Here is a 12,954-nt window from a genome sequence, read left to right as displayed (position 1 = left end):
GCCCCGGGGCGTGGCGGTCTCCGGGGTAACGGGGCCCGCGGGGCGGCGGCGGGCGCGTGGGACGCCGGGGCGGCTCCGAAGGCTGCGGCCGGTCCCCGTCTCCCCGGACTCGCGGGAGCTCTGTTGTTTGTCTTCAGCTGGTGCGCCCGAAAACCCTGCGTCTTCGCCCCTGACCTCCCGCTCTGTTTCTTGCGTTAATTAACCGAGGCGTCTCTCCTCCCGGTGTGGTGGGAGGCGAGGGGGTGTGGCTTCTATTAAGGACACTTGTCCAGGCGTGCGCCCAGACCCAAGGAGAAGTAACGTTTGATTCACTCAGAAAGTCCTTCGTCTCATGATGTCACCAAAGTTTACCGTTCTGTCTTCACCAACACCGTTGGAAGTTCTGTCATACAGCTGTAAAGTTAGTGAGGGCTTTTTTCCTTAGGCACTGAAAAAGCTTATATAACATTAGGTTAAGAAGTAATTAACCGAAGGAGACAACAGCCAGAAGCAGCGACTCACTAGCAGACACGTAATAGATGTTTGCTGAATGCATTAACTTTGAAGGGAGATTGAAATGTCTATGTAGCGCTCGGCTGTGATTTCCTGTTGTCTATCACGCGTTACGTAGCCATTCGTTTGATACAACGGGTGGAATCCTAGTGCTTCAGGAACCTGTTGGAAACGGTTGTTTCTTTTAAGAGTCACCCCACTTAAGAATTGGAGAACTGGGAGAGGGATCCCATTTCGAGATCCTCGTGCATGTAAGACACAGAGGCTCAGAAGGAAGTAAATCATAGCTGAAGGCAGATCTAAACACTGGTTTTTAATGTCCGGTGTCTTCTCTAAAGCTCTTTCTATGTCTGTAGTACTAAGTATTATAAAATAGGCTTACTCTTTAGATCACTGTTAAGAAAATAGTTTTTGCAAAAAGTGTACATATAAATAAGAGTTTCTGTTTGTGGCTTTCTAGGCTCCGGGAGGCATTGCTACGCCCCCAGTGTACGGTCAGCTGTTGGCTCTGTACCTGCTCCATAATGACATGTAAGTACCTCGCGCCTGCAGCGGAGAGCAGCCGCCTCCCAGGGCTCACAGCGACTGTTCTTGCCTGGAGGACGGTCATCGGAGCATAAGGCACAAGGAGCTTTATCTTTTACTGTGATACTTGTCGCACTCGCTTCATATAATGAATCATGACTTAAACTATGATTAGGCCAAGTCGTTTTAAAATAAACATGTTTTACAAATACATGTATTCTCTAAAAAACATTCTCATTTGTTATGAGGAACCACAGTGTCCGTAAATTCCTTTAATACTGTTGACGTTTTTGTCTTTAATAAAACTTTCTTAAGATCTCTGTTTACATCACATTGCATGTTTTCAGTAGACCAAGAGAAGGTGGAGAAAGCCAAGAGGTGGCCTTCTGTAGTTATTCCTGATTCGTGTTCATTGAGGAAACGTCCGGAACCATAGCCGACAGGAGTTCCTGCTAGTTCTGCAAGTCGGAGATGGTTCCTACTCAATGTTGTTTTCCGTTCTATTAAAGCTGGCTTCATTTCTTTTAAAAAGTCACCTGAGATGTCTATTATGCATGTACTATATGAACTATCAGTTTCGTTTTTGTTTTTTGGTTTAAAAACAATTTTTTTAGAGTTTATTCATTTTTGAGAGTAGGAGTGGGAGGAGGTCAGAAAGAGAGGGAGACACAGAATGTGAAGCAGCTCCAGGCTCTGAGCACAGAACCTGACGTGGGGCTCGAACCCACAAACTGCAAGATCACGACCCAAGCCGGAGTCGGACTCAACTGGCTGAGCCACCCAGGCGCCCCCAGTTTCATTTTTGTAATCCTGTCATCGTATGTTGGTCGTGGTCCAGGCTTCCACGCTCTTAAACAGCACCTTGACGTTTTGGTGGCTCTGCACCCACTGGGCGGAGGAGGGCTCGTGGTGGCTCCGCGTGCCACACGGTGTCAGGGAGTTCCAGAGCCTTGGAAGCACAGAGATCAGTTGGTTTCATATACGTGTACATTCTCTACCTAAGTGTTTATATGCGTAGCGTACATTGCCATAATTTAAGACCAAGATCATTCATAAAAAATTCACTAAAAATGGCAAAATGTTACTTTGGCAAAAATATTTTATGTCATTTTATCTAGAAACTTACTTTTACTTCCCTTGGACAAATTTATGTAAAACTAAATTTCACTCTCTCTAATACAGAGTATTTTAAAATATATTTCTGTGGGTGTGCAGCGAGATCTAGAATATTCAACATTTATTGAGATAATTTGTTTTAATTGTTTATTCTTTCCTGGGGGGCTGCAAATTAGGAACAATGCAAGATATCTTTGGAAAAGGATACCGCCCGCTATAAAATCGGTAAGTGCGCTTCAGTACGCGGTGCTCTGAATCGGTAACGTTCATTTAAATGGCAGCCTTTTAAAGTTGTTAAAGTTTCTGTTTTCTTTCCTGTGTGGTTCAAGAAATAGTTTCTAAACTGGTATTAAAGTGTACGAGCAGATCTACAAATTCCTCTAGTCAGAAATTTTAGTTTCCCGTGGCCGGTGTAGGGACCTGCCCTCGGCTTCCGACCCCACTTACTGAGGCACTTCTTGGACGTCTCACGGTGCCTGGCAGACAGCTGCGACAGCTGCGACATTTTAGGTGAAGGTTTGGTTCGGATCTTGTTTTGCTTTTCTAACTGATTTATGCCGTTTCCTGCAACGGTGTTTACTTTGAAATCGGTGTCGTTTACAAGAACATCTAAAAACAATTTTCACACATTGAAATAGTTTGCTAATTAGCAGTTTAGAGTTCTTAGTTTCAACGGGAAGTTAGATGAAAGTTTCTTCCAAAAAGGAATGAAAGACATTTTTAATTTCATGAGATTCAGTATTTCCGGTATGAATGTGAACCGAGTTTTTTATAAACAGTCACAGAATATGACCAAGAATTCACTTGAATTCTTTTATCCATTATTTTCAGCAGCAATTTATTTTAGTATTTTTACCCTCTTTCTTCTCCAGACATTCTGTTGAGTAAGATTGGAATGTTTGTCCAGCTTCATTGACTTAAAATAAAAAACTAGAAATGAAACTGACAAGTTCAGTGATGTTGGCGGGAATTGGGTCCTGGGACAGGCCACAGTGTATGACATCTTAGATGGACAGTCTTTATTACTAGCCGTTTTGCTATTACTTCTATCCAAAAAATATGTATATATATATATACTTTACATGTATGCATATATGAATATTTTCTATTATGTATATTACATATGTGTATCTATGCAATAACAAATACGTCTTTGAAAATAATGTTTGTGAAAATTCCCAGACTTAATTCTGAAATATTTTCAGATTATTTCATGCTTTGATTTCCTGTCATAATAAAAACTTATGTAAACCACACAGATAAATTTTGCACTGCCGTCCACAGCATTTAAGCTCCTTTCTGACAGTGTGGTTGGGCTGAGGGAGTACTTACCCGTCTTCAGAGGAGCGTTGACTCACGTTGTAAGACGCATTTGGCGGTTGATCTGCAGAGTGAACCTTCTCAAGGGCGGCGGTGTGTGTTGCAGGCGAATTCTGAGCTCGGGGGGATCTGGGCGGTAGGACAGAGGATCTGGCAGAGGGACTTCCCGGGGATCTACGCGACCATCAGCGCGCACCAGTGGTCCGAGGCGGTGCAGCCCATCATGGAGGCGCTCAGAGGTAGTGTTTCTTTGTGGCGAAGACCTAATTAGGCCTGTTCTCTAAGTGCTGTGGTGTTGGAGTGAGTCCGTTGTTTAAGAAACAGATACTGCTTTTTTGAAAAATAGAGCTTTTCTGCGAGTGAATGGGGCAGCTTTCAGAATCCTGTCGCAGGGATTTGCGTCCCCCTCTGGTCTTGCTGGAGAGTGCCGGCAGGCGACGCTTCACTCCCGGTCTCCCTAATTTAATTCTAGATTGAAATGCTGTGGTCAGCAGCAGGCTTTTTGCTACTAACATGAAATCTTGGAATACCCTCGGGAGCCCGGGCTCTGGGGCGGTTCGGACGTCAAACCCCGGTATTTGAAAGTAGAGACTGCTCTGCGGACTCGGCCCCCGGATGGGTGACTCGGCCCTTCCGTGCACAGAAGCTCGTGGGGTTTAACTGCTTGAGGGACCGCGAGCCGGTGTGACGTGGCACCGCGCCCGCCGGAAACCGGACCCCGCCTCGGTTCCCCCGCGCTGGCGTGGGCTCCCCGGTCTTCCCGGGCCGCGCTTCTACAGGCTCACACGGCGGTCTCTCTCGACGTGGTTCAGTGCCTGCTTCCCACGGTCCCTTGTTCCGTGGTTGGCCCCTGCCTCCCCGGCCTCCCTGCTCCGAGACGCCCGTGGGCGGGGATGCCGGAGGCGCCGACTGCGTCCCTGCGGCAAGGGCGCCAGCCTCTCCGGGGAGCAGGGGTGGAGGTTGCTTCTGAGATGCAGCTCACTTCTTGTAGTGGCGGAGCTGTGTCGGCGGCAGACCGCACGAGGTCAGGGACACCGCAGGAGGCGCTCCTTCGCCGCCCGTGGCTCGCTCTCTCGGGGTGCCTGTGGCCTTCAGGAGGCAAGGCTCCCCCATCTCTGACGCAGGTTCGAGGCAGACGTGAGGTCAGGTGCAGAGCAGCTGGCTGGTAGGAAGAAGGAAGAAGGGACTGAAGGCCCCCGGGGAGGTGGGGAGCGCGGACGGGCTCAGGGCGTCAGGCGCAGTGAGAGGTGGAGGAACACGATGGAATGTTGGCGGGGTTTTTTTTTTTTTAAATTTATTTTTTGATAGAGACAGTGCGAGTAGGGGAGGGTCAGAGAGAGCGGGAGACACAGAATCTGAAGCAGGCTCCAGGCTCTGAGCCTGACACAGGGCTCGAACCCATGAACTGTGAGATCATGACCTGAGCCAGAGCCAGACGCTTAACCGACTGAGCCACCCAGGCGCCCCTTGGCGGTTTTTAATAAATGTGGGAGAACAAAGCCAAAGGCCAGGTCCCTGTGGTAGCGTCAGCAAGCGTGTATTTAGCACACACTGTGTTTGGGGGAGGCCCTTTGGGGGGCAGATACCCAGATAAGAGAGACAGCCCTCCTCCTGTAGGGAAGTCACGACACAATCCAGGGGATGTGAGTGCAGACCTGTGGTGTGAACAGTGCTGTGAATTTAGAGAAGAGCGGAGATGGCAGTGACCTTGAGTCCTGCGGGAAGAGTTTGTAAACAGCCCTGGAGTCGTAGGGAGTGGACACCGCACGACACTAGCCCGGGACACTAGCGAAGGCATGAGGCCCCTGTGCAGCTGGGGGGGCGAAGTGGAAGCCGGGCTGTCCGCACGGCGGGGTGCAGTCGGGCGGCGTCCCGGGGACGGAGGGGCTGTCGCTGTCGAAATGCATGCGTGCACCGGCCTGTCCGCAGTGGACCCCAACGTCCAGGGCGTGTGTGAGCCCGCCGCCCGCCAGCTGGGCGAGCTCCCGGGTCCCTGAGGGAGCGCACCTCCTACCATTCCTGTCTGTCCTGTGGAGGCTGAAGCCTGGGGCGGTGCCAGCCGGCATCTCCAGGGGGGTTTGTTGCTGGAATTTTTAGGAACCCCCCCGTCCCCCTCCTCCTGTTAGGCTCAGTCATTCAGGACTGAACCCAAATGAAGAGTTTAGAGCAGTCTTGGAAGTTAGGAAGTGTCAAAGAACGAAAATTCAGCTGAGTAAAACTGAAGACCTAATGGGTGTCACTACGCCCACCATGAATCGGGCTGCGCTTCCCCACCTAGCAAGCAAGTAGGGGCCCCAGGAGCTGCGCGCACTGGCGGGAAGGGACCTGGGCGGGGAAGGTAACAGCAAAAGGAAAGGAAGGATTGTTTCCATCCGGCCACCTTCCCTTAAGGGGGAGCGGGGAGCCTTGGTCCCTGTGACCGATGACCTCGTGCCCGCGCCTCCGAAAGCCCCTGGCCCACGGGCCGAGACTGTGTGGCTAGTGCTGGAGGCTGAAAGTCCCGGTTGGCTGACTCGGCCCTCGGGGCCATGGTTTCCGCTGGGACAGAAGAGGGCAGTGGTACGGGGTTTGTCCGCAGTCCCCAGGTGTGACCCTGTGTGAGACACCCTCCAGAGAAGGACAGCCAGTTACTGAAGTCGGTCATTTCTGCTCATCCTTCCCAGTCCGAGTGTCTAAGTTTCTGAGTGGGATTAAAAAAGAGGTTTTAAAAATTACATACCAGGTACATAAACACATTGAAGTGAAGTTTTCTTAGAGTTTCAGTCTTACGTTTAGTAACTTCCATCCTTCTTGGCAACTGTCACTGTCCTGAGAGAGACTTGCTGTCTGAGGGGAAGCCGGAGACGCTGGCGTTCCCTCCGCGGGGCCGGGCCGTCGGACGCCAGGCCCGTGTATCTGGCAGCACAGGAATCTTTGGGCTGATCTTATAAAACCAGACAGGGACGGGGTCGTAACAAACGCCAGCCCTGTCGGTTCACTGTGTGCCCCCCCCCCCCCCGCAGATGCCACCCGGCGACGGGCCTTCGCCCTGGTCTCTCAAGCCTACACCTCCATCATCGCCGACGACTTCGCAGCCTTCGTGGGGCTCCCGGTGGAGGAGGCCGTGAAAGGTACTCGGGCTTGCCGCTTACGGTCGGCGCGGGCCGGCGTGAAGTCACTGGGCGGCGGGCACGCTTCTGGCATGTAGGCGGCGTCTGCCCTCCAGAAAGGGGATCTGGAAGCTGCCCGGCCCCGCGGCCGCAGCCGGGGCGCGGGCAGGGAGCAGCCTGGAGTGCAGCCCCGGGGCGGGGCGGCCTGAGGGTCCACACGGGTGCGGGGAGGCTGTGCGTGGTCTCTGTCACCGCCTGATGGTTCGAGAAACAGCTTCTAGAGGTTTGTAGAGGTTTTTGGGTTTCCGGGTGTGGATAAGAGATTTCGTGTTCGTGCTTACTCTTAAGGCACTTTTTGCCAGAGGTAGGTAGTGAAGATGCAGCTTTTCCGTTGTCACAAAGTTGACCCTTGGCCATGTCTGTGAGGTGCACCATCCTTGCCTGTGACCGCTCTGGTGCTTTCCGGGGGCCACGTTTAATCCTGGTTCCCAAGGCCTGATCCCCCAATGTTTTCTACTTTTAGTTCTAAGAGTGTTGATCAAAACCTGGGTTAATGGTGGGCCTGTGAACTGGCGGTGAGTCCTCCCCAGCCGACGCCCGGGAGGGGAAGCTGGGAGCCCAGTGCACTTGGGGGGCGCTGGTGGGACCCGGTTACTGAAGCTGCTGCCAGACGGTGTGGAGGGAGGGGCCTGACTCCGCCCTGCGTCCACATAGGTCACATCAGGTCTTCGAAACTTCCACGAGATGCAAAGTAGCGTTGCTTCAGTGCCCAGGCGGGTAGCGCCGGGCCAGTGACTCTTGCTGTGCTGGGGTTCTGAGCTCCCCTCGGTCACGGCTGTGAGTGATTGCTTTTCCCCTGAAAATCAACATGCGGGTATGGGTATTTGTATTCTTTTACGGAACTAATTTTAATTGCTCTCCTGACGCACATTTAGAAAGCCCGCCTCCTCCCTCGGTGGATTGTAGAATGTTGTTGCTCCCATCACGTGGTTTTCCATGGTTTTCCCGTGGTTGAGAGTTTTGAGTCTCTGGCCCAAACAGGAGCTCCGTGGAGACCACAGCTAGTTCCTGAATTTCCCAGGCCGCAGCCTGAGACCCGTAGAAGGCAGGCTGATGAAAGCTCTGGGGTAAATCATACTGTTAGTTCCTCAAGAACATTTGTTTCGCTTCTTGAAATCGACCCATGGTTTATTACATGATAAAGAACAGTCATACCCCAGAGCCCGGATCTTAACTGACTCCTGCGTGCAAGTGTGGGGCCCTCCCCCCAGCCCCCTGCTGACCGTCTGAGCTGGGACGTGTCAGTAGAATTCAAACTTCATTTTCCGCGTCCGTTAAATACAGTCCTGGGTCCCGCTGTGTGAGTGACGCAGTGATTACCTGAAGTGATCCCCGTGGGTCAGTGCCGTGTGTGTGTGTGTGTGTGTGTGTGTGTGTGTGTGAGCGAGAGCTGCTGTCGGCGCGTCCTTACACACGCAGGGCTGTGGGCGGTCCTGCCCTCGGTCTTGCGCGCGAGGCTCCTGCCGTGACACCCACTGTACAGAAGACGGGCCTCTGCTCAGGGCCGTGTCAGTCAGATAGAGTAGCGTGAGGTTGGGCACAGGTTTTAGAAGTGTTTCAAAAGCAAGCTCACCCAGAATGCCGTCTGGACCACACTCATCTCGTAGAAACACACATTACAGGGTAAACTGCACCCCAGACCTTCCGCAACGTCACGGACAGACGGTGAGTCTTCAGTGTGAAAATTAAGGGTCTCCTGGCTGCTGCTTCATGTGTGTCCACTGTGTGTTCCAGGTATCCTAGAACAAGGATGGCAAGCCGACTCCGCCACAAGGATGGTCATGCCCAAAAAGCCAGGTACGTGGGCGCCTCGTGGGTGCGGCTCGCGCCCCAGGCACTGGACTCGGTGACGTGGCAGCGAGTTCTGCACTGGCAAAGCGACAGTGGTGTGGGTTCTGCACAGACACGGAATAACAGACGCTATGCTAGCAGGATCTTCACAATCACCCAGTTCAACCTGGATTTTTGAAAGTGTATTTCTTGTGTAAAAGACTGTTTTGTGTGGGCTTTTCACAAGCCTTACTACAGCTTAATTTGCACTAGCGTTAATCTCCCGTCCTTTCATTTATGGGGCCATTCCTTTCTTTTTTTTAATTTTTTTACTGTTTGTGTATTTTTGAGAGAGAGGACATGAGCAGGGGACGGGCTGAGAGAGGGAGACACAGAATCCAAAGCAGCGCCAGGTTCTGAGCTGTCAGCACAGAGCCCGACACAGGGCTCGAACTCACGAACTGTGAGGTCATGACCTGAGCCAAAGTCGACGCTTAACTGCCTGAGCCCCCAGGCGCCCCTTTATGGGGCTCCTTCTAACTGTGTTTAGCCTTAACATCTAAACTGTTTTACTCAATATTCCCCTTTGTCCTTGGATGTGGACCTGCACACTCTGCCCCGGTGCAGGACTTCCGGTGGCTTTACCGCTCACAGCAGCAAGCTCTCCAGCTCGCTGAGGCCCCTGTCGCTTGAGCTGGCCCCGTCCCGTCTGAGTGCGCAGCCCTGCTCAGTCCCGCGTGGGGGTCGCTCTTCCGTTCAGCACGACTGGCCTTTCCTGCCCGGTCTTTGGAGCTGGGCTTCCGGCCCCATCCCTATGCCCTTCTCCTTCAACCCAGAGTTCCTTCCGCCGGCTCTGAGTTCCTGCCGTGTAGACGTTGTTGACCCGGCAGCAAATTTCAGTGGGCTTTCCCCCGTGAAGGTACAGGAAGGGGTGAGACACGGTCCCAGCGAGTCTGGTGCTGGGAAACTGCTGTGATCAGAAGACTCCTGTGGTGACGCGGAGCGAGGTTGTGAGCGCTGCCAGAGAAGCGTTAGGTGGCGTCAGCGCCGTCGCGTGCGTCAGAAATGACGTGTTCATGTGAGAGTTCTTGCGGTGCCTCGCGTAAGTCCGGCTGTCGATTTCAGTTGCAGGGGCCCTGGGCGTCTCCTTCAACCGGTGTGTGCCCCTCCCAGGTATGTGTTCTCTATGCTCATGCAAAACGCGTTTCATTGTTCCTTATTTCTTTTCTGTCCAGTGTATCTGGGTGGTGGTTTTAGTTTTCAAGCTCTAACCTTGTAAATGAAGAGATTAAATTCTGTACTTGCTGTTTATAATCACCTGTTTGGCTACGAGAGATGCCAGGTGGGCACGGGCACGTCGGGCCACAGCGCCTCCTGGCATCGTGCATGGCAGCCTGGGAGAGCCCCCCCCCCCCCCAGCGCTTACTCGACATCGTCCCTGGGCTGGCGTGCGCCAGCCTAACAGCCGGAGCTGACTGCTTGATGACGGGCTCTTTGTGGGGCTTTTCTGTCCACCACGACGGAATGTTCTAGAGCAGTGCCCGGCACGCAGGAAGCCCTTGCTAACCGTTCACCCAGCTTCGTGTCACATGCGTGCTCTCCTAGAGGTGTGCGTGTTAACGTGGGAAGTCCAGCTCGGCCACACGTGCCTCTACGCCCTTTACTCCGGTGTAGGGAACTCCTCCTTAGAACTGAGGCTTCTTGGCTTTTCAGAAATGTCTGAAACCAGTAAGAAAGTTTCCTTATTGGTAAATTACGGCGTTGGAGGCCGCGGGTGGTGGGGCCAAGGCACTGTTCCTCGGTGTCTGACCGTCTCTCTCTCCCCCTCCCTCTCCCTCCCTCCCTCTCTTCCTCCCCTCCCCCATGTGCAGAGCCCGCCCCAGTCCCACCCATCCCCAACGAGCAGCAGTTAGCCAGACTGACCGATTACGTGGCTTTCCTCGAAAACTGATGTGTCCTGAGTTCAAGACCCACTTTCAGAATGCTCTATACTGACAAATAGAGAAACGTAAAGTTTTTATTTTCAATCTATTGGCTGGATTAGCACCTCGGCATTCCTTACGGAGTATGTGATAAAATACATATATAAAGTATATATTATATATTTTGTTCTTAAACATTATGCTGAATGGTTGTTGAAACGATTCTCATTTTGTAACATTTGACAATTCGGATGGAGCCCGTCAGTATTACGCAGCTTGTATTTCCTGCTGACTCCTAAAGCACCACCGCTGTCCGGCTTCCCGTGCCTGTCCCTGCGCAGCCCACAGCACGCCCCGCCCACCGAGGACGGTCACAGCGTCTCACGTGGGATGAGGCGCGCGTCCCCAGCGGCAGTGACTGAGCCGCTGGCGGTTCCTTCCCGACCCCCCTCGTTGGAGAACGTGCTCCCCGTCCCCTCCTCTCCCGAGGGCCGCTCGCCCCTAATGCTGAGCACAGCCAGGAGGGTGGACCAGAGCGTGGGCCTCCTGGGGGGGTGGGCACGCCCCTGCCGGCACGGCTGTGAGCGGCCTTGAGCAGCGCAAGCGGAATGCTCCTTCCTCGGGAAGGGGGACGGCGGGGGGCCGTATGTTGGCAGAGCAGTGATCACGACCAGGGATCCGCTTGGCAGCCACCGGTCACTCTTACTTGCCCTTTGCTTCCAGTTCTGCCTTTTGGAGAAAAATACTGACCGAGGCTCAGTTTTTGTGTGATGGCCTCTGAGTACCTGGAGGCATTCATTGTACCTTCAGGCTAACACCCCCCCCGCCCCCGCTTCATTTATTCTGCATTTGTTCAATAAATATTTAATTGAATTCAGCTGTGTCATCTGAGATAGTTTCTAGAAACTTCACTTTTCTGGTCTTTCTGTGGTGGATACGTTCTAGTTTGTCGCTCTCTCCCAAGATAGGAATTTCTTGGTTAGGTACAAATACAGTGTTGAGTATGTTGAGTACGTGATTCACGTTTTCACTCACTTTAAATCCATTTTTTCAGTTATTGCTCACATTTATGGAAATACCTTTTAAATTAACATTTTATGTAACTCAGACGTGTAAGTCGTGTTAAAACCGCCTTGTCTTACCGCTGAGGAAATGGAAACTCCAGAAGCAGGAGGGTCAGTGGCTGCAAATGAGGGACGCCGGGTTTTGAACTTGCAGCTGTCAAGTGCATGCCGTCTCCCGGGGCCTTACTCTCAACAGGCGGGAGTCGGCCGAGTGCTCGTTGGCCGGGGACCCGCCGAGCAGGCAGCAGTGCGCGGGGCGGCTCCGGAAGCGGGAACCCGCCCCTCGCCACAGCGAACCCTCAGGAGCGGAGGGCTTTGTGCTGCGGCCTGGAGGGTGAGAAGGGCTCCGTGGACACGAGTGTGCGCACGCGCGCACTCACGTTTCCTACGTGCGCACTCACGTTTCCTACGTGCGCACTCACGTTTTGAAAAGACCATCGGAGGATAAACCACAAACTAGTAAAAATGGCTCCTGAAGGGGAAGAGGAGGTCTGTGGGCTTCGTGTCGCGCAACCAAGTGTTTCAAGTGACTCAATCCCCAGGATTTGAGTCTGCGTCGTCATTGAACCCCACACTACGGACACGGAGCCCTCAGACTGCAGAATATGTCATCACCATCGTGAAAAGTATATTTTAGGGTAAAACGATGTAGAAATTAGGTAATCTTGTTGGAACCTGGTAGTCTTAAATTACAGGAAGAAACCTTAAATAATTGATTTTTCTTTCTAAACAAAAAATAGTTCCTGGCTCCGTCTGACTAAAAAGGCCTGGAATGTGCACAGCCCAGGCCCAGCGAGAACCAGTAACGCCAAGATTGTGGTCTCTGAGCTCCAGTTTCTACGGGGCAGAAGGAGAACTTATTTTCAAAGTAGCTACTAGTCTCGGGCCGCAATTGTTCAGCTTCATCCCCAGGAGAGGAGCTCCCAGATTCAGGGATGTTTTCAGAGTCTGATGGGCCTTTTTTAGAAGTCTGTGGAAGCCAACCTGAAGGAACTCCCACCAGCTAGACAGACAAATTGAGCACGAAAACCTTGTGTATGTGTTTATATTTTTAATCCCAAGTTCATAACCCTAGGACTAAGATGACCTCATCATTGCACATGCCTGATCTCCTCTCCCGTATTTATTTATCCATCTTCAGAATCCTGAACTGATGCCCTAGTGATACCCAAAGTCACAAAATTGAACCAGCAAAGTAATCAAACACACGATGCTGGAAAATTCGTTATAGAAGGATTCCGTCCAGTAAGTGCAGGTAGAACTCAAAAGCCAGTACTTGGAGTAATTTTCCTACAGGGTCAAGGAAAGACGCATCGAAGGCTGAGACCCCGGGGCTGAGAACGTGAGATGGAGCACAAAACAGGCCAGGGCGCCCCGGCCCATCCCTGTGCCCTGGCTATTGGCCTCGGCGCCCGCTTTCCCTCCGCTGAGTGTGCCCACCCCTGGTGCCCCGGGGCCCACGCAGACCTGGGTGGGGGTGTGAGCCTCCGCAGCAGGGAGGCTGAGTGGACTCCGTGAGCACGCTGCCCTCCGTGTGGGAAGGTGGCTCCAGGGCTCCGTCTATGCCTGATTCCCGGAAAAGACACCCCGGCGAGG

General features: G+C 52.6%; 1 protein-coding gene across 2 annotated transcripts; it reads left to right on the top strand.

Annotated features, from left to right (window-relative positions):
* Positions 1-316: 316 nt before the first annotated feature.
* COPS8 (COP9 signalosome subunit 8) lies at positions 317-11,171 on the top strand. 2 transcript variants are annotated; one of them, XM_029933552.1, is made up of 8 exons: positions 317-400; positions 953-1,023; positions 2,310-2,358; positions 3,560-3,692; positions 6,456-6,563; positions 8,337-8,399; positions 9,498-9,545; positions 10,244-11,171. In XM_029933552.1, the coding sequence occupies exons 1-8, from the start codon at positions 332-334 to the stop codon at positions 10,321-10,323; spliced, it is 621 nt and encodes a 206-aa protein (XP_029789412.1). In that variant the 5' UTR covers positions 317-331; the 3' UTR covers positions 10,324-11,171. The 2 variants fall into 2 exon arrangements, with proteins under 2 accessions (XP_029789412.1, XP_029789413.1); XM_029933553.1 differs by having other exon boundaries at positions 397-404.
* Positions 11,172-12,954: the final 1,783 nt, after the last annotated feature.

This window comes from Suricata suricatta, chromosome 3 (genome assembly GCF_006229205.1).
Source record: "Suricata suricatta isolate VVHF042 chromosome 3, meerkat_22Aug2017_6uvM2_HiC, whole genome shotgun sequence".
NCBI lineage: Eukaryota > Metazoa > Chordata > Mammalia > Carnivora > Herpestidae > Suricata > Suricata suricatta.
Note: the sequence above shows the minus strand (reverse complement) of the source record. Positions and strands in the feature narration are given on the sequence as shown.

Bases quoted from the DNA above. Each gene is read 5' to 3' on its own strand.
- COPS8 (XM_029933552.1), top strand. From the start codon at position 332: ATGATGTCACCAAAGTTTACCGTTCTGTCTTCACCAACACCGTTGGAA. The intron at 401-952 runs GTTAGTGAGGGC...GTGGCTTTCTAG, and splicing joins TTCTGTCATACAGCTGTAAA to GCTCCGGGAGGCATTGCTAC. The intron at 2,359-3,559 runs GTAAGTGCGCTT...TGTGTGTTGCAG, and splicing joins TACCGCCCGCTATAAAATCG to GCGAATTCTGAGCTCGGGGG.